The 20622-nt window shown below is 41.6% G+C and overlaps 1 protein-coding gene across 4 annotated transcripts in view; it reads left to right on the forward strand.

The window, feature by feature from the left end:
* SPOCK3 (SPARC (osteonectin), cwcv and kazal like domains proteoglycan 3) overlaps window positions 1–20622 on the forward strand; it is a gene marked incomplete at both ends in the record, with an annotated part of 376097 nt that overhangs the window by 253837 nt on the left and 101638 nt on the right. For all 4 annotated transcript variants that reach the window (XM_082618565.1, XM_082618566.1, XM_082618567.1 and 1 more), the window contains one exon: window positions 8018–8132. In XM_082618565.1, coding sequence (XP_082474691.1) covers window positions 8018–8132 — 115 coding nt within the window. The remainder of the gene's footprint in view (window positions 1–8017; window positions 8133–20622) is intronic.

Below are 20622 nucleotides of genomic sequence, written 5' to 3' on the forward strand. Positions count from 1 at the left end.
AGGCAGCGCGGGGCGCCGGCCTCTCCAGAAGGGGCCCCCGAAAGGGCAGCGGGCTTGCCTGCCCTGCCCGGGCCCTCGGCTCCATCCAGCGCCCCCTCCCCAGCAGGCCCGGCACGTCTGTCGCGGCCACACTTGCACAGCCCCTCCGGGCCGCAGCTCTCGGGCTTCCGCCTCGTTCGGGACCTGGAAAGCTGGTCTCGTGCTCAGCGGAGCGGCCTTCCGTGGCCCGCCCGGCGCTCGGGAGCCGTGAGCAGAGCCCGTGTGGCCGGCTTCGCTCGGTGCCGCGCCTTTCGCCCAGGCCCAGGGGTTCGGGAACCGGGGGACAGTGGGTGAGCCTGTCGCCGGCTTTGGCTTGGGACTGGCCTGGGGGCGTTTGCCCCGGGTATCTCCTCCTCTTTTTTTTTTTTTTTTTTTTTCGCGGTACGCGGGCCTCTCACTGTCGTGGCCTCTCCCGGTGCGGAGCACAGGCTCCGGACGCGCAGGCTCAGCGGCCATGGCTCACGGGCCCAGCCGCTCCGCGGCATATGGGATCCTCCCAGACCGGGGCACGAACCCGCGTCCCCTGCATCGGCAGGCGGACTCTCAACCACTGCGCCACCAGGGAAGCCCTCTCCTCCTCTTCTGACCTGGGCTCGGGGCCCGGCAGCCTCTCTCCTCCAGAAAGGGTCTTCACTGCCGCAAAAACTGGAGAACTGGGGGGGGTCTGGGATTTTTACCCTGTTTCACGCGCGCTGCACATGACACGGGCCTCCTGGGTCACGTGTCACTCACGACATCAGCAGCTCGGTCTTCGTGCTGGCGTCCATTCTCCTTTCCCCACAAGTCCCAAGGGCTGTGCAGAGTGACCCGGCTGGATGCTCCACACACACGGGGTTTGTGTCACAGCAGAGGAAACCCCATGTGTGACCACGGGCTGCAGACAGGCCTGCCCACCCTCTGCCCGCTGGGGGGAGTTCCCTCTGTTTTGCTGAGAAGCAAACAAATCTGCCTTCTCTGCAGAGGACGCGTCATCTGTCTCCGGCAAGGACACTCGATGTTCAGACAAAATTAAGAGATTGCACAAAGCAGAAGGCACTCAGTGCCCCTGCTCCAAGATGGGTAGAAACATAGGAGACCCCTGGGGACTCGACTTCCAATACTGCAGAATAGTCGGACAAACTAGATCTTCAGATAAAAGCCGTAAAAGATGAAAAGGATTACTGCATAATGATGAATATGTTAATTCACCTGGAAAATCGAAGAATTCCAGTCTTATGTGTGTATAGTTAGGCGCCAGATACATAAAGCAGTTTCTACAGGGAGAAACTGTCGCATCTCTCTAACACCTCCTGAGATCTCAGCGCTCCTCTCTTAGAAACTGATGGAGCTACAGGAAAAAAAGTTAGGTCCCTCCCTGGGCCTTGCGCTCCGTGGGACCCACTGCGTGAGGTGGGTTGAACCAGTACCTCGGTCCCGGAGGGGTGCCTGCCTGTGCCTGAGAGCTTGGGCGTCTGGTGCGGCTGCTCCGGGACCTTCCATGCTGAGGAGAGGACCGTGAGCGGTGCTGTGGAATAATTATGGAAGTAGGTCGAGCATGTGACTGGATCCACATTTCTCCTTGTTGAACAAAGTGCTGACAAGCGCGGAAAATAGGCCTGAAGGGATCCTGGGCATTGGATCGGAATCAGAGGGCTGACTGTGAACTCATTTGAGTAGTTTTGTACACAGGGATGCCTGTGAATTGGTCACAGATGTATGTCTGTGTGAGTGTGTGTTCCAGTAGGATGGTAGTTTATTCTTAATATTGGATGCACTGTCCGCCTCAGAAAGGCCGTCTAGTTTGCTGCCATTCTGCTTCACCTGACTCTGGCGTTTGTCCTTTTGACATTCACCTTCCCTGTAGTAACTCGTCCTTCATCCGTCCTTCCTGGGAAGCGGAGGATCTTCTCTCCCATCACGGTCTCGGTTGCAGGTGCCCTCTTGAGGTCAGTGGACTGAGGGCACCCTTGCTCTGGAGGCGCTAGCTCCTCAGTTACCCCCTCCCCTTTACTCAAGGGGACACTTGGCACAGCGGGAAAACCAAGTCTTGTGTCCCGGTATCTTTGTGTCACAGCCGATGGCACCCCTCTTCCCCTCTTTCTCTTTCCGTTCATCCCAAAGGGCATCTTTGCTACCAGTGCATCAAACTGTATAGGGCAGCTGACCTTTCGGTGCATGTCTTAGCTTTAAGAGTAGTACATACTTTTTAACAGGCGCTTGGTATTTCTTAAGCATGATAAGGCATTTCCTCATGCTTTCTATTTATTAGACAACAGTTAAAATGCAAAGTTCAGTATGTAAGCCCCACAGACATTAAAACGTGTGCACAAACTATCACACGTCCGTGTTTCCATGTTTGTATTAGCGTTGGTGTCTTCTGCTGCTTTGAGGTCTTCAGAGGCTTTTCTCTTGTTACCTAAATGTAACCTTATATCCTGATTCTTTCATCTCCTTGTATGTTTTTTAAAATACACCTCTTGTTTCCTACTCCCATTCTTTTTTTAAAAATTCACTGTCATTTATATCTGTAAAGATAATGTCTCCTCAAATGTCATCCTCATTTTTAGGAGTGCTTGGTGTCACGACGTTCTGTATTCATCCATTTCTTAAGTATTTTTAACCACTCCTGCACCTCTGGAAAATTCTGAGTTGTTATCTAACAAAGTTCATGTTATATATATGAAGGTAAATAAAGGAAATACAAATCAATAGTCATTTAAAATAATTGTATTAATTTCATGTATGTATTGTATCAGTCATCAAACAATATGTTTTTATAGGTCTTATTTTAATTGAAACTATTACTGATACTTGAAAGAAGCTTTGATCTGGAGTAATTTAAGTAAGAATTTTGGTTTAATGATAAAATTCAATGAAACATGTAAGCATGAAATGATGGTAAAATAAACACACTATCCCTTTGACCCTTAAAATCTTTTAAATTTATTACCAGATTTTGAAGTCTAGAATAACTGTTTACAACAATGGCCTAACAAAGGAAAATCCATACATGAGCTCTGCCTTATGCACAGAAATCACGGACTAGGAGACCCTGACTAGATGGTCCTGCAGCTCCACTAAATGATTCAATGTATGAAAAGCGGGTTTTCTTTATGCAAACACTAGCAGCCTTGCCTGAGGTGAGGGACATTACGCATCCTGACATTGTAGGGTTACTCTGGATTAAATTGAGTTGAAGGCAGAATGCAGTGTAGAAACCCCAGGGACACCTGGGAACAAAGACTCAGCAAAGGAAAACCAGCCCCAAACCAGTTCTGAGCCCGCCCTCCACGCCCACCGTTTTCTCTTTGGCGTGTTCTGAGCTGCTCTGCGGGACGCTGTAAGCTCTGTGTGCCAAACAAGGCAGGTTTCTGCGGTGAGGTGTTTAATTTTGGAAGGAAGAACATCTGTAATACTCATTCCTGTTTGCAGCATTGGAGACATCCTGGTCCAGAGACTACACGAGAGGTAAGAGAATGTGTGTGGTGAGGTGAGGGTTAAGGATGCTCTTCCTGCCTCAGTCTCTCCGGCAGTTCTCCTTGTCCGGTGATTGAGTCGTCAGCCGGAGCAGCAGTATTCTCCTGTTCATGTCGACAGGACAGGATAAGGCTTGTAAATGTATGAACTCGGGTTAAAGCATCCTTCCTGCCCTCCTGTGACCTCACCTCGGTCGGCCCACATTCCGCTGGTCCTTTCCGAAGCCCGGTCTCAAGATGCTGACTGGAGGCCTGGTGGAGGGCAAGCCAAGTGTCTGGAAGGAGGGGACCGACATGGCTGTCGGGGAGCCCCGGAGACTGCTCGGGTGCAGGACCCTCATGTCTGTGCCCACACCTGCCGTGAGCCCCCAGGGGACCTGCCCGCCCCTCAGGTCCAGTTACGAATGTGGGAGGGTGACAGGTCACCTGAGTCCCCATGTGAGGGTGTGTGATGGAACATTCTGTAGTGGGAAGAGAAGTAAGGTGCCCGAATCAGCAGGGTGTTGCTCCTTAACAAAATGTAGGGTGTTCCAAAAAGAGACATGAGGGTGTGCGTGCAGATGGTAAATCCCAGCTGAGGGAAGGGGTCGGGGTTTTACCCCCTCCTAGGCTGCCTTGGGCTGGGCTGGGCCACACAGAGCAGGGACCAGGAAACCCAGGTGGAGGCTGTGCTGCGCAAGGGGGCGCCATGCTGAGGTGAGGAAAGCCGCCTGTGAAAGCGCAGGGCGTGTCTGAGATACTGGGCCTCTAAGGTATTAAAGAGGGATGATGTGGTGTGTTAGCTAGTCCAGCCCAGGTAAAAGGGAGGCTAAAAAATGATGCATAGCGTCCTGTGTTCCTTAGTTTATTTTCACTTGAAGAAATGTGTTTATCACTACAATACCAAATAGAACATTGTTGCTGTTTTACCTACTGCTAAATACATTCTTGTTCTACATTAGAAACACTGCAAAAGAATGCTTGAATCCCACTTGAGCCGTGTATTGATATTTCTGATCAGATGGAGAAGCTAAGTTTGACTTGTCAAATTTATTTTTAAAAGTATGCCTGTCTTACTCAATGATCAAAACAGTAATGCATCCAATCCCAGAGCTTCACACTCAGGGATGCCTCATGAACGTTGCTGTTGATAAACTGTATGTTGTTGTCTTAGCTACTTTGTATTTTCTGGGTTTTCTGGGAAATTAAAGTACTTGTAGGGCTTCGCTGATGGCGCAGTGGTTAAGAATCCACCTGCCAATGCAGGGGACACAGGTTCAAGCTCTGGTCTCAGAAGATCCCACATGCTGCAGAGCAGCTAAGTCCATGCACCACAACTACTGATCCTGTGCTCTAGGGCCCGCGTGCCACAACTACTGAGCCCGCGTGCCGCAACTACTGAAGCCCACGCACCGCAACTACTGAAGCCCACACATCTAGAGCCTGTGCTCCGCAACAAGAGAAGCCACCACAATGAGAAGCCTGTGCACCACAACAAAGAGTAGTCCTTGCTCGCCACAACTAGAGAAAAGCCCATGCACAGCAACAAAGACCCAACACAGCCGAACGTAAATAAATAAAATAAATAAATTTACTAAAAGAAAATTTTAAAAATAAAGTACTTGTAGCTTGTTTATACCATTGTTTTTAGTTTGTATGTGTTACTTTAGTGAATGCTCAAGAAAAAACACCCTAAGGAAGTGTGGATCAGGCCTTGGGAGTTTAGTTAATCCATCTTATGTCTTTTGGGAGACCAGCACCCCTAACAGGGCTCCTCAGCTTCGGCTCTACGGACATGCGAGGCTGGGTAGCGCTTTAATCTGGAGGGGCTGACCAGTGTGCTGCGAGGTGTTCACTAGCGCTTCTGGCCTCTAGCTGGTAATGCAGCAGTATCCCCCCCGCTCCCTGCCCCATGGTCACAACCAAAACTGTCCCCAGATGTCCCCAGGCAGCAGAGTCAGCCCCTGGCCAAGAACCTCTGGTCTAAGCCATGTCCCTGACCATGGGGGTTACATCATCTTGCAAACCTCACCAGTGGCCAATCCCAGGGTCTCCTGGCCGGAGTCCTTTTCTGCGGGTGGAAAGATCACATCTTCTTTGATCCTGTTTTTACACAAATAACTTATTTTCCCTGACAGTTGTCAGTTTTGACATTAGAAAAACCATCCTGCAGGCTGAGTGCTCAGGATCACTGGTGACTCAAGTGTTCTCGAGACGAAAGGTCTTAGGTAATCAGGAATGCGTTAATCATGGCTTTCTCTGCAGTATTTGCATTTTGGGGTAATTACAGACTAATGAGCATGGCTTTTCTGTGATATTTTAGTTCACTTGTACTGTTATAAATATTTCAGCTTTGTGATAATTAAGTAAATTGAATAGTATTAATTAGAAATGCAATCAGTGGGTGTAGCTAAAAATATTTTTAGATAGTACTTTTAATATCTTTATATTCCTTGAATAAAATTCTTCATGAAGATTTTTTTTCAAAATCAATTCATAAGTTAAAAAAATAAATGGTTTTCTGATGACAGGAAGCTAGATTCATGTAACTACACACATAGGGTGTATTTGCTAGACGTCTGATTCTGCTGCTCTTTACAGACCTGCATACAGAAGAGAAGTGTTCCATAGAATCATTCTGAAACAAATTGTTTCATTTACGAAGTACTTCTTTATAAAGAATTCTTTACAAAGCTACAACTTCATCATCTCATGCAAGTTTTAAAGATAGCTGTGAAATTTTTAAATTGTAACATACCCAAGAAAATTAGCTAAGAGGTCAGACTTTTTTGATGAAAATTAAATCAACTTTTTATAAAGATTGTGCTATTTTTGTTGTTTATTCAGGTATCTTTCAGACATTCATTTTTTATTTAAAAAATCACTGCTAAAATAAACTACATTTAAAATGTAAATGAGTGTGGCGTAACATCTTTGAAAGGACCTAACATTTTCAAATTTCAAAGCTCCACACTAGCTGTAATTAATATTGACTTTTGGCTTTGTCTCTTCATATGCCACTTACAATTGCTCTTGAACTTTTCTTAAATCGGGTCATTATCTTATGACCAATCCAGGTTTCTGAAATATTAAATTAAAAGTAGTTACAGTAAAGAATATTAAATTTGAAGTCTCAAGGTTTCATATAAATTGCCTTTTATTAAAACACTCAATCTCTTTATTTATTTCTACATTTGATTACTATTGGGCATTTTAAATTACATTTAAAATTCATTGCGATTTTATATGACAAGGTCATTTTTCTTGGATTCTTGAAAGATTGAGTAATGAAAAATAATGATACCTTTGAAAGAGTTTATTCCTCCAAAAAGGCCCACTAAACCACTACAAATATATTCCAAGTGTAATATTTTTTTATCTTTTGTAACAGGCCTAGTTAAGAATTTTGCCTCTCCATTAGAGAGGTATTTGGCAAGGAAAAAAATGTTACATATATGTGAATAATCTGATTAGTCATTGGGTATATTCTTTGCTTCCTGATATCAGCTGAAGCTGAATTAAATTAGTCACTGGTACATTTGTCGGTTGGAGCCAGAAAGTCTGCCCTATTTAATTTTAAAATCATTTGCACTGAGTAAATTATGGACACAGCCAGGAAAGAAATCACATTACTTCAGAATTAGCAAGATCTATATTTTTTAGAGGCGGAAGATAATTATTGCCTCTTAAATGATGGAGTAGGTTTGCAGCTTTCTAAATCATGTCAAATATACAGTTATAAAATATTATCTTAAGGATTATTTAAATTACTCAGGCTTAAATTCTATAAAGAGCAATGTTTACAAAGAAAATTAAAGCAAAAGTAAACTAAAAAAATGTCCTAATGTGCCATAACAATGTCGATCGTTTGCCTTTAATTTCATTCAGCTTTTATTCACATTTGCTGAGAGCCTGATTCGTGGTAGCTACTACCATTTGATTCTTAAAATTCTGTGGATTAGATTTTTTACTGAAGTATAGTTGATTTGCAATGTTGTGTTAGTTTCAGGTGTACAGCCAAGTGTATCAGTTCTACATATATGTATTCTTTTTCAGATTCTGTTCCCACATAGGTTATTATACAATATTGAGTAGAGTTCCCTGTGCTGTACAGTAGGTCCTTGCGGATTATCTATTTTATATAAACTAGTGTGTATATGTCAATCCCAAACTCCTAATTTATCCCTCCCCCGCCTTTCCCCTTTGATAACCACACATTTGTTTTTTAAGTCTGTGGCTCTATTTCTGTTTTGTACATAAGTTCATTTGTATCACTCTTTTAGATTCCACTAGATTAGATATTATCTTCCCCATTATTCATATGAGGACTGGAGGCTGAGAACGTTTCAGAAGCGACCCAGACACCGCATCGGGAATGGCATCACAGGATGCGGATTCGGGTGTAACACGCTCTGCCCTGTCCCATTCACCTCTCTGTCTACAGCGGGGGTCATAGAACTGCAGGTGCCCTGTTGTCATGTTCTTGACTTCCGGTGGATATAACTAAATGTACTTGAATTACTATTTTTTCTCTCTTTATACAGTGCAAACTACAATACCAGGCCTGCATCTTAGGAAAACAGATCTCAGTCAAGTGTGAAGGGCATTGCCCGTGTCCTTCAGATACGACCACGGGCTCAAGCAGGAGTAAGAAGAGAGGTAGGTGATGAAAATTTATTTATATTTTTACATTTGTTTCCTCTATTGAAATATCTTGCAGTGAATGTTAAGTCACTGAATACTCAATTAAATTTACTTCTATACATATACTGAACTTTTATCATTATACTGTAAGTAAATTTGTTTTTTTCCTTTAGTCTCAATTATTATAGTAAGTAATGTCTTTCTGTAGATTTCTGTTATTTCAGTAGTAACAGCTGGATGCTTATTTCTACGTATAAGAAAACTACAGTGATGCCTCCTGTGAATTATTCTGCCTAAAATGTGTGTTTTACATCTTTTTTCATTTGGAGCCAACAACTGATCAGTAGTAACATAGTAAGTGATAAATTAGTTTGGTCAAAATGAAACTGGTAAATCAATTAATACTAACCTTTTTAAATAAAGGTGTCTACCCCATGTAGAGCGTGTGTATGTGTATGTACGTGTGTTCCTGTGTGTATATAAAATTTCCTGCTGAAGAATTTTATAAGTTAAACTTTCTTTCAATTAGAGTTCTTAAATCTTTATTTTTATTGGTTTGATGTGTAATAAAGTAATGAAGTACATTTAACCCGACACAGGTTACAGCATATAAATTGACTTTTATAGGTTATATATTGTGGTTTACATGGCATTTTTATATTTGAGATATTGTTTATGCCTTTCAAAAAAATCTCCATGGCTGCTGGTTTCAGTTCTTCACAGCCATAGATGAAGGAGGAAATGCTGGGGCCAGGTGTTTCTTTGAGACAAAGACTGTTTCATAAGCATCATCATCAACATTTATCATATTTTTATAGCCATCTGAATCTTGTAATTTAACAACTACCATCGTGGGTCCTTAATGAAGAGAATTTGTTTTTGCCTTTTTTCTGACAAATATGAATAATGGATATGCATAGGAAAACAACTTAGTGGATGTGAAGTGGATTTAGTATAAGCCGTTATTGTCTTAAACATTCTATACCTGATATTCCATGTTACAGTCCCATGATCAATATTTTATTAGAGTTAAATCTTTTGAAGTTCAGTCATGCCATTTATATTGGTCTTTACTTGTTAAGTAACATTTAAGATAATAATTTTAATTTTTGTGTGTGTGTTTTGCTCCTTCAGCATCTTTTTTTTTTTTAAACATGTTTATTGGAGTATAACTGCTTTACAATGTTGTGTTAGTTTCTGCTTTGGAACAAAGTGAATCAGCTATACGTATACATATATCCCCATATCCCCTCCCTCTTGCATCTCCCTCCCACCCTCCCTATTCCACCCCTCTAGGTGGTCACAAAGCACCGAGCTGATCTCCCTGTCCTGTGTGGGTGCTTCCCGCTAGCTGTCTATTTTACATTTGGTAGTGTATATATGTCCATGCCACTCTCTCACTTCATCCCAGCTTACCCTTCCCCCTCCCTGCGTCCTCAAGTCCATTCTCTAGTAGGTCTGCATCTTTATTCCTGTCCTGCCCCTAGGTTCTTCAGAACCATTTTTTTTTTTTAGATTCCATATATATGTGTTAGCATATGGTATTTGTTTTTCTCATTCTGACTTACTTCACTCTTATGACCGACTGTGTCCATCCACCTTTCTACAAATAACTCAATTCCGTTTCTTTTTATGGCTGATGAAAATTCCATTGTATATATGTGCCACATCTTCTTTATCCATTCATCTGTCGATGGACACTTAGATTGCCTCCATGTCCTGGCTATTGTAAATAGTGCTGCAGTGAGCATTGCGGTACATGACTCTTTTTGAATTATGGTTTTCTCAGGTATATGTACAGTAGTGGGACCACTGGGTGGTATGGTAGTTCTATTTTCAGTGTTTTAAGGAACCTCCATACTGTTCTCCATAGTGGCTGTACCAATTCACATTTCCACCAACAGTACAAGAGGGTCCCCTTTTCTCCACACTCTCTCCAGCATTTATTGTTTGTAGATTTTTTGATGATGGCCATTCTGACAGGTGTGAGGTGATCCCTCATTGTAGTTTTGATTTGCATTTATCTAATGATTAGTGATGTTGAGCATCCTTTCATGTGTTTGTTGGCAATGTGTATATCTTCTTTGGAGAAATGTCTATTTAGGGCTTCTGCCCATTTTTGGATTGGGTGGTTTGTTTCTTTGATACTGAGCTGTATGAGTTGCCTGTATGTTTTGGAGATTAATCCTTTGTCAGTTGCTTCATTTGCAAATATTTTCTCCCATTCTGAGGGCTGTCTTTTCGTCTTGTTTATGGTTTCCTTTGCTGTGCAAAAGCTTTGAAGTTTCATTAGGTCCCATTTGTTTATTTTTGTTTTTATTTCCATTTCTCTAGGAAGTGGGTCAAAAAGGTCTTGCTGTGATTTATGTCATAGAGTATTCTGCCTATGTTTTCCTCTAAGAGTTTTATAGTGTCTGGCCTTACATTTAGGTCTTTAATCCATTTTGACTTTATTTTTGTGTATTGTGTTAACAAATGTTCTAATTTCATTGTTTTTACATGTAGCTGTCCAGTTTTCCCAGCACCACTTATTGAAGAGGCTGTCTTTTCTCCATTGTATATGCTTGCATCTTTTATCAAACATAAGGTGACCATATGTGCATGGGTTTATCTCTGGGGTTTTTTTGTTTTTGTTTTTGTTTTTGTGGTACGCGGGCCTCTCACTGTTGTGGCCTCTCCCCTTGCGGAGCACAGGCTCCGGACGCACAGGCTCAGCGGCCATGGCTCACGGGCCCAGCCGCTCCACGGCATGTGGGATCTTCCTGGACCGAGGCACAAACCCGTGTCCCCTGCATTGGCAGGCAGACTCTCAACCACTGCGCCACCAGGGAAGCCCAAAGGGATGGTTTTAAATGTGCAGATGTTGTGACTCTTTTTGTGTGTGTGTGTGTGTTGCTCTTGAAATTGATCTCTATCGATTTCAAATTCTACACAAATATTTTATTTTCTACATAAAGTTATTGTGGGATTTATTTCTATCTTCCCTATAAATTCTAGTTAGAAATTTTGTATTTCGAGTTTATGCAGTTGTATGTTATGAGGTAGAAAAGTGGGGAAGCCCTGCATTAATTCTTGCAATACCAAAGGACTATTTATACTGAGTCCTTGTTAACTCCTTTCCAGTGTATGATCTGTGTTCTCTGAAAACCGTTCTTTACAATATGCAACATAAGCATTTTCTAAAAGCAGGGGTGATCATCACTGTATTAGCAGGTTTGGCGTGAGCCCAGCAGGTCAGGATTGACTGCACCGCCGCAGGGCTGCCAGCATTTACTGGACTTCGACTCAGAAACAACCCAGAGGTGGACCTAGAAACTAAACATTTCTGGGTTTAAAATGGGATATATTGCGATTCCTTAAGAGTTTGATATCGGTTGATCCTTTCCCTGAGACATATGGTAAAATGCATACATTTCTTGGAAGAACTAATACAGTTACACTGGATGGAGAGAGGGAAGCTGTTAGCCAAACTGTCTCCGCACACAAACCTTTATAGAGATGTCAGTCTTAACACAGAAACTGCATGCATTCAAGTTTAGAACAAGGAATAAATAATTACATGACCACAAATAAGGGTACAAAATCACATGTTATTTACAGTAATATACATGCCCACTTTCCCCATTCCACACAGCACTTACTAAAAGGGTATTACCTACCTCACACTACAAAGTGTCTGTCCTTCCACCAACATTAAAGGTAATGTTATATAATAAGATGTTTGCTTTTCTACTTCTGATACTGAATTATTACTCTCTTTCTAAATGTAGAAGTAAGGCCAATTGATTTGTATTTAGAAGGTATTCTGTGAAATTCTTTTGTAAATAAAGGAATCAAAAAAATTTATCTGAAGTTTAGCATCACACACTCTGAACAGTGTTTTCAAATAATATTTCAGAAATTAAATTACAGTTTCTTTATGTAGCTTGCCAGATTTCTCAAAACTCTCAATGAGTCCCCAAGATTCTGATGATAAATTTAAGCCTCAAAAAAGGAAAGCAAAGTCAATGAAGTATAAATATACTCTCATAAAAAATTGTTGATTTTATATTTCAGAATATAGGAAAAAATAGATTGCATCTGTACTTTGTAAAAGAGAGAAAGCATGAAGTCAGATTGAATTCATAGCAAAAAATGAGAATATATTCTTTTTCTGTGAAATGTATTTGGAACAAGTAATTTAGTTGAACTTAGACACTGCACAGTTGACCCTTGAGCAATTTGGGGGTTAGGGCCATTGACCTCCCACAAAGTCAAGAATCCATGTAGAACTTTTGACCCCACCCCCAAATTAACTACTAATAGTTAACTAGAAGCCTTAACGATAACATAAACAGTCAATTAACATATTTTTTACCTTGTATATATTATAAACTGTATTCTTACAATAAAGTAAGCTAGGGAAAAGAAAACGTTATTAAGAAAATCATAAGGAAAAGAAAATTCATTTACAGTACTGTACTGTATTTATCGATACCATAAGTTTATGTTATCTGTTTACAACATGAATGGTCCGTCTACCAATACGTACATACATATTGTCTTACATGATACAAAACACTGTAGATGTCATATGTATTACTAACCCTAGACATCAAAGATGAAAAGATGATGTGAAAAGGAAATTCATATTTATTTAGAGGTTTAATGATTCATGCACTGATAATGAAGAAGCAGCAATATGAATCTTTATGGTAGCCTAATACAATCGATACAATTGCTTCACGGTAGCCTAGTCTATATACTAATGAATGGATGGATCAATATAAAATTTTATGGCATAAAGTATTAGACTCATATTCATAATGCAGTATTAGAAACATTGTTACATTTTTTAAAAAAACACTTACCTATGATGACAGGCTGGTACACACTTTCCCCAGTTGCAGGAGAGAGAGGCATACTGTATGGTAGTGTAATTCTTTGAACGCAAAGTTACAAAACAGTAAGAAAACTAACACATTATTAACTTTGTATTAATTATCACCTTATGCTCATGTAAGATAGGCTGTCCACTTCAATATAAGTCCTGCACACAGTGGTCTACACAATGAATTCTTAGGCAATGATGGTGATGACACAAAGGCGTCTCATACAGTTGTTAGATTTTCACTCAGACACACATACACAACAGATAAACTTAGTAACTGTATGACGTGATGATTATTTCCTATTCATTAAGTGGATAATCATGAAGGTCTTCATCGTCCTTCACGCTGAGCAGGCTGAGGAGGTGGGAGAGGAGGGGTTGGTCCCGCTGTCTCGGGGGTGCCGGAGGCGGGGGTCCCGCTGTCTCGGGGCGGGGGAGGCGGGGGTCCCGCTGTCTCGGGGTGGGGGAGGCGGGGGAGGTGGGGGTCCCGCTGTCTCGGGGCGGGGGTCCCACTGTCTCGGGGCGGCGGAGGCGGGGGTCCCGCTGTCTCGGGGGCGGCGGAGGCGGGGGTCCCGCTGTCTCGGGGCGGCGGAGGCGGGGGTCCCGGTGTCTCAGGGGTGACAGAGCCAGGCATACTGTGTGTAATTTTACGGAAATGTGCTGTAATTTCTGCCTGACGTTTTTGCTTTTCATTTTCTCTAAAACCGTTCCTACATGGTACCAGTCCTTCTGACTGTCAGCATTGGTTCCAGCGCCCGGACCATAGAAGGGTCCACGTCGTGAAAGAAGTCAGAAGCAGTCTTGACTAATCTGATGTCCCTTGGCTTCCGGCACCACTTCCACTTCTTCCGCGTCATGGGCCTAGTTTGGAAGCCCTCATCTCCATGAGGTTACCCTCTGTTAATTCCCCGGGGGGGTGTCAGTTAGCTCTTGAATTTCTCCAAGATCCACGTCTTGACACGCTTCTCCTCCTTCACCTCTTTTCCCACACCCAGCAACTCCGTCATGATTTCTTTGATTGGCTTTGTCCTAAATCCTGTGAAGTCACGCACAGCGTCTGGACACAGTTTTCTCCAGCAGGAATTTATTGTTTGGGGCTTGATGGTGTTCATGGCTTTTTGTGTAACAGTGATGGCCTCTTCAACGGTGTGGTCCTTCCAGACTCTCATGATGTTTTCTCTGTCTGTGTTCTCTTCTGCAGCGTGGACATTCCTTTCCGTAGAGTGTCATGTGTAATGAGCCTTAAAGGTCCTTAGGACCCTCTGACCTAGAGGCTGAATAGAGACATTGTGTTTGGGGCAGGCAGACCACTTTGACGCCTCTGGTGTTGAACTCATGGGGTTCCACGTAGCAAGGGACATTGTCTAATATCAAAAGAACTTTGAAAGGCAGTCCCTTCCTGACAAGGCGCTTCCTGACATAACGGACAAAGCATGGATGAGACCAACACAGAGAAAGGGTTCTTATTTTCTAGGCCTCCTTGTTGTACAACCAACAGATGGGCAGCTCAGGGGTCAGCAGCTTCATAGGTTAGGGCAGTTCTTTTTTTTTTTTTTTTTTTTTTTGATGTGGACCATTTTTAAAGTCTCTATTGAATGTGTTACAATATTGCTTCTGTTTTATGTTTTGGTGTTTTGGCTTCGAGGCATGTGGGATCTTAGCTCCCTGACCAGGGATCGAACCCGCACTTCCTGCATTGGAAGGCGAGCTCCTAACCACTGGACCACCAGGGAAGTCCTGGTTAGGTCAGTTCCAATCCTAAACCCAGCTGCATTTGCACAAAACAGTAGTTAGCCTATCCTTTTCTACCTTAAATCCTGGTGCTCGATTCTCTTCCATATTAATAAATATCCTTTGTGGCATTTTTCCCCAGAATAGGGCACTTTCATCTGCATAAAAAATCTGTTTAGACAGATGTCCTTTCTCCCCAGTGGTTTTCTTTTTTCTTTTAAAAAAATTTTGTTGCAGTATACTTGGTTTACATTTTGTTAGTTTCAGGTGTACAGCAAAGTGATTCAGTTATACATAAACATATATTGACTCTTTTTTAGATTCTTTCCCCATATAGGTCATTACAGAGTACCGAGTAGAGTTCCCTGTGCTATACAGTAGGTCCGTGTTGATTATCTGTTTTATATATAGTAGAGTGTGTTAGTCCTATGCTCCTAATTTATCCCTCCCCCCAACATTTCCCCTCTGGTAACCATAAGTTTGTTTTTGAAATTTGTGAGTCTGTTTCTGTTTTGTAAATAAGTTAATTTGTATCATTTTTTAAAAATGAGATTTCACATATAAATGATATTGTATGGTATTTGTCTTTCTCTGTCTGAATTACTTAGTATGATAATCTCTAGGTCCATCCATGTTGCTGCAAATGGCATTATTTAATTCTTTTTTATTGTTGAGTAATATTCCATTGTATATATGTACCACATCTTCTTTATCCATTCCTCTGTTGATGGACATTTAGGTTGTTTCCAGGTCGTGGCTCCCAGTGGTTTTCTTTTTTTCTTTTTTTTTTTTTTTTTACAAATTTGTTTATTTATTTTTGGCTGTGTTGGGTCTTTGTTGCTGTGCATGGGCTTTCTCTAGTGGCGGCAAGCAGGGCCTACTCTTCATTGTCGTGAGCGGGCTTCTCACTGTGATGCTTTCTCTTGTTGCAGAGCATGGGCTTTAGGCACACAGGCTTCAGTAGTTGTGGCTCGCGGGCTAGAGTGCAGGCTCAGTAGTTGTGGTGAATGGGCTTAGTTGCTCTGTGGCATGTGGGGTCTTCCCGGACCAGGGCTTGAACCCACGTCCCCTGCATTGGCAGGTGGATTCTTATCCACTGTGCCATCAGGGAAGCCCTCCCAGTGGTTTTCTTAACAGCTTCTGTGCACTCACCTGCTGCCTCTTGGTTGGCAGAAGCTGCTTCTCTTGTTATCCTGACATTTTTTAAGCCAAACCTCTTTCTGCAGTTCTCACCCCATCCTTTGCTGGCCTTCAGTTCTCCAGCTTTACCTCCTTCACCTTCCTTTTACTTCAAGCTGTCATATAATGACTTTGCTTTTTCTTCAATAATCTTATAGTCTCTAGGTAAGCCTTTCTTACAGCACCCACAAAGCTGCATTTTTAATAGGAAATAAAAGAGTGTTTCACAAAAAGTGCGAGATTTTTGCATGCGCTGGAGTTGCTGCAGTGAAAGCTTTGCAAATTTCCTTTTCTTTCTTTCTGATGGTCCTTGTGCTGGATTTATTCACCTTGAAATGGCAGCCACCACAGCTGCGGGCCTCGATCCACAGAGCACATCAAACAATCCAGCCTTTTCTTGTCATGTCCTGACCTTCTCTGCTTCTTGGGAGCGTGGCCAGCATCACTGGTGGCGATTCCTGGGTCCCACGGCATTAGTCAGGGTTTACAGTTTTGCACTAGACACGATGAAAACACGCAGGTACTTCAACTGATACTTTGTGCTAGATTCGCAGTTTCCCGGGGAGGGGAACGGCTCAGACAGAGATGATGAGCATCTCAGAGCGTTTTAAGTGGTTCCTCACCGCACTTGAGCTCAGCGCGGTAGCAGCAGTGCTGGTGGAGAAGGACTACAGCGAGACAGCAGACGCCACGGCCAACCGTGTGCGGTGGGGACTGAGCAGTGCATCGTTATGTTTGTCTATACTTCTCCCAACCGGACGGTGCCATGTATGGTCTGTAATTGTGTGCATAAGTGTTGATAAAGTTTAACGTTATGTAATAAATTTGTGCATAGTTTATGGTGCTAAATGACAAAATAGTCTAGTATCTACATATATTTTATGTATTCCTGACGTACCTAACTTTGTCTTAATTCTTTTGATATGTCTAGGCTACGTGGTTCATCTGCAGTTTTCTTCCAAATGGTCATAAATCTCCAAAAATGTTTTCCATATATTTATTGAAAAAAAATCTGCCTATAAGTGCGATTGATGTTTCTGTTTACAGTTTAGAGAATGTAAACTATGCTGTGCTTTTTCTTCATTTTAAACTGCTTACAAAAGTAAAATTACATTTCACTGTACTCTGTATACCTCAAAGCCTAATTTTAAAGGCATCTCTTGGATGTCTTCATGGTTTTTTATTACAATTTATCTTTTCACTGTTAGTTTGATTGCTTTATTTGGAAATCATATTTGAAAGCCCAAGGATAATGATATATAACAAAGAAATAATATTTTGAATAAATATTTGAAAAAATCAGTCCACAAAGATTTTCAGGGGATTCAACAGGCAGAGGAGAAGTCATATTTGGATTTTTAAATACTTAATTTTGTTCTCAAGATTGCTTTGGCTATTCAGGGTCTTTTGTGTTTCCATACAAATTGTGAAATTTTTTGTTCTAGTTCTGTGAAAAATGCCAGTGGTAGTTTGATAGGGATTGCATTGAATCTGTAGATTGCTTTGGGTAGTAGAGTGACTTTCACAATGTTGATTCTTCCAATCCAAGAACATGGTATATCTCTCCATCTGTTTGTATCATCTTTAATTTCTTTCATCAGTGTCTTATAATTTTCTGCATACAGGTCTTTTGTCTCCTTAGGTAGGTTTATTCCAGATACTTTATTCTTTATGCTGCAATGGTAAATGGGAGTGTTTTCTTGATTTCACTTTCAGATTTTTCACCATTAGTGTACAGGAATACCAGAGATTTCTGTGCATTAATTTTTATCCTGCTACTTTACCAAATTCATTGATTAGCTCTAGTAGTTTTCTGGTAGCATCTTTAGGATTCTCTATGTATAGTATCATGTCATCTGCAAATAGTGACAGCTTTACTTCTTCTTTTCCAATTTGGATTCCTTTTATTTCCTTTTCTTCTCTGATTGCTGTGGCTAAAACTTCCAAAACTATGTTGAATAAGAGTGGTGAGAGTGGGCAACCTTGTCTTGTTCCTGATCTCAGTGGAAATGGTTTCAGTTTTTCACCATTGAGGACGATGTTGGCTGTGCGTTTGTCATATATGGCCTTTATTATGTTGAGGAAAGTTCCCTCTATGCCTACTTTCTGCAGGGTTTTTATCATAAATGGGTGTTGAATTTTGTTAAAAGCTTTCTCTGCATCTATTGAGATGATCATATGGTTTTTCTCCTTCAATTTGTTGATATGGTGTATCACATTGATTGATTTATGTATTTTGAAGAATCCTTGCATTCCTGGAATAAACCCCACTTGATCATGGTGTATGAGCCTTTTAATGTGCTGTTGGATTCTGTTTGCTAGTATTTTGTTGAGGATTTTTGCATCTATGTTCATCAGTGATATTGGCCTGTAGTTTTCTTTCTTTGTGACATCTTTGTCTGGTTTTGGTTACAGGGTGATGGTGGCCTCGTAGAATGAGTTTGGGAGTGTTCCTCCCTCTGCAAATTTTGGAAGAGTTTGAGAAGGATAGGTGTTAGCTCTTCTCTAAATGTTTGATAGAATTCGCCTGTCAAGCCATCTGGTCCTGGGCTTTTGTTTTTTGGAAGATTTTTAATCACAGTTTCAATTTCAGTGCTTGTGATTGGGGTGTTCATATTTTCTATTTCTTCCTGGTTCAGTCTCGGCAGGTTGTGCATTTCTAAGAATATTTCCATTTCTTCCAGGTTGTCCATTTTATTGGCATAGAGTTCCTTGTAGCAATCTCTCATGATCTTTTGTATTTCTGCAGTGTCAGTTGTTACTTCTCCTTTTTCATTTCTAATTCTACTGATTTGAGTCCTCTCCCTTTTTTTCTTGATGAGTCTGGCTAATGGTTTATCAATTTTGTTTATCTTCTCAAAGAACCAGCTTTTAGGTTTATTGATATTTGCTATCGTTTCCTTCATTTCTTTTTCATTTATTTCTTATCTGATCTTTATGATTTATTTCCTTCTGCTAACTTTGGGTGTTTTTTTTTTTTCTTCTTTCTCTAATTGCTTTAGGTGCAAGGTTAGGTTTTCTATTTGAGATATTTCCTGTTTCTTAAGGTAGGATTGTATTGCTCTAAACTTCCCTCTTAGAACTGCTTTTGCTGCATCCCATAGGTTTTGGGTCGTCGTGTCTCCATTGTCATTTGTTTCTAGGTATTTTTTGATGTCCTCTTTGATTTCCTCAGTGGTCACTTGGTAATGGAGCTGGATGAATCAGGCTCCCTGACTTCAGACTATACTACAAAGCTACAGTAATCAAGACAGTATGCTACTGGCACAAAAACAGACATATAGATCAATGGAACAGGATAGAAAGCCCAGAGATAAACCCATGCACATATGGTCACCTTTTCTTTGATAAAGGAGGCAAGAAAATACAGTGGAGAAAAGACAGCCTCTTCAATAAGTGGTGCTGGGAAAACTGGACAGGTATATGTATGAAATTAGAACACTCCCTTACACCATACACAAAAATAAACTCAAAATGGATTAAAGACCTAAATGTAAGACCAGACACTATCAAACTCTTAGAGGAAAACATAGGCAGAACACTCTATGACATAAATCACAGCAAGATCCTTTTTTTTTTTTTTTTTTTGCGGTACGCGGGCCTCACACTGTTGTGGCCTCTCCCATTGTGGAGCACAGGCTCTGGACGTGCAGGCTCAGCAGCCATGGCTCACGGGCCCAGCCGCTCCACTGCATGTGGGATCCTCCTGGACTGGGGCACGAACCCATGTCCCCTGCATCAGCAGGCGGACTCCCAACCACTGCGCCACCAGGGATGTCTTGGGCTCCGTTTCTTCACAGGAACGCAGAACCGGAGGGCCTGAATTAAATTAAAAATTAATTTAATTAATATTAAATAAATTATTTTATTTATTATTGTTTAAATAGATTGTGTATTTATTATAATTATTGTGTTTTATTAATTATTAATATTAATTATTTTATTGATGTTTATTGATTAATTATTAAATAAATAAATAAATTCATTTGTTATTAAATAAATAAATATTATTAAATAAATAAATTAAATAAAATTAATTTTAAAAATATATAGTTACCTGTAATCATACCCAAAGTCATAATTTTATTCCACACTTCATATTGTCTCTAGAAAGGACCAGAAGTTACCAAACCCACATTGTGTGAGAATTCTGAGGTTTGTAATGAAAGTCATGTACACCTGGAGCTCTCTTTTCTGTGTGTGTGTGTGTGTGTGTGTGTGTGTGTGTGTGTGTGTGTGTTGGGGGGTGACTGGAGCCCCACCCACCCTGAGCCTGTTGAAGCCCTTGCTTCCCTGGGGTTGAGGGGGTGTTCTTGCTGCCCCTGCTCCTCTCCCGATCGTGTATTGATCTGGATTCTGTTGGGCACCAGGGTGTTTGTAGATGGTGTGCCCCCTTCAGTGAGGGATTTTACACACTTTAGGTGACTCATCAGTCCTGTTTGTAGCACTTAGACGCTGACGCTAGCTTGTTCACTGTTTGAGGTCTGTTTTTCTCACTCCCAGGAATTATTTCTACAACTTGGTGAATGCAGTTGCTCCCCTGGAGCTGTCTGTCTCTCTGTCTCTCTCTCTCCATGACTGTGCCTCTACCTCTGTCTGTCTCTCTGTCTCCCTTTCTCTGTCTCTCTCCTTGTCTCTGTTTCTCTCTCCCTGTCTCTGTCTCCCTGTCTCTGTCTCTTTCTCTCTGTCTCCTATCTCTCTCCCTCCTTGTCTCTATCTCTCTTC

The sequence above is a fragment of the Mesoplodon mirus genome, assembly GCF_964341445.2.
Source record: "Mesoplodon mirus genome assembly, chromosome: 1".
Taxonomy (NCBI): Eukaryota; Metazoa; Chordata; class Mammalia; order Artiodactyla; family Ziphiidae; genus Mesoplodon; species Mesoplodon mirus.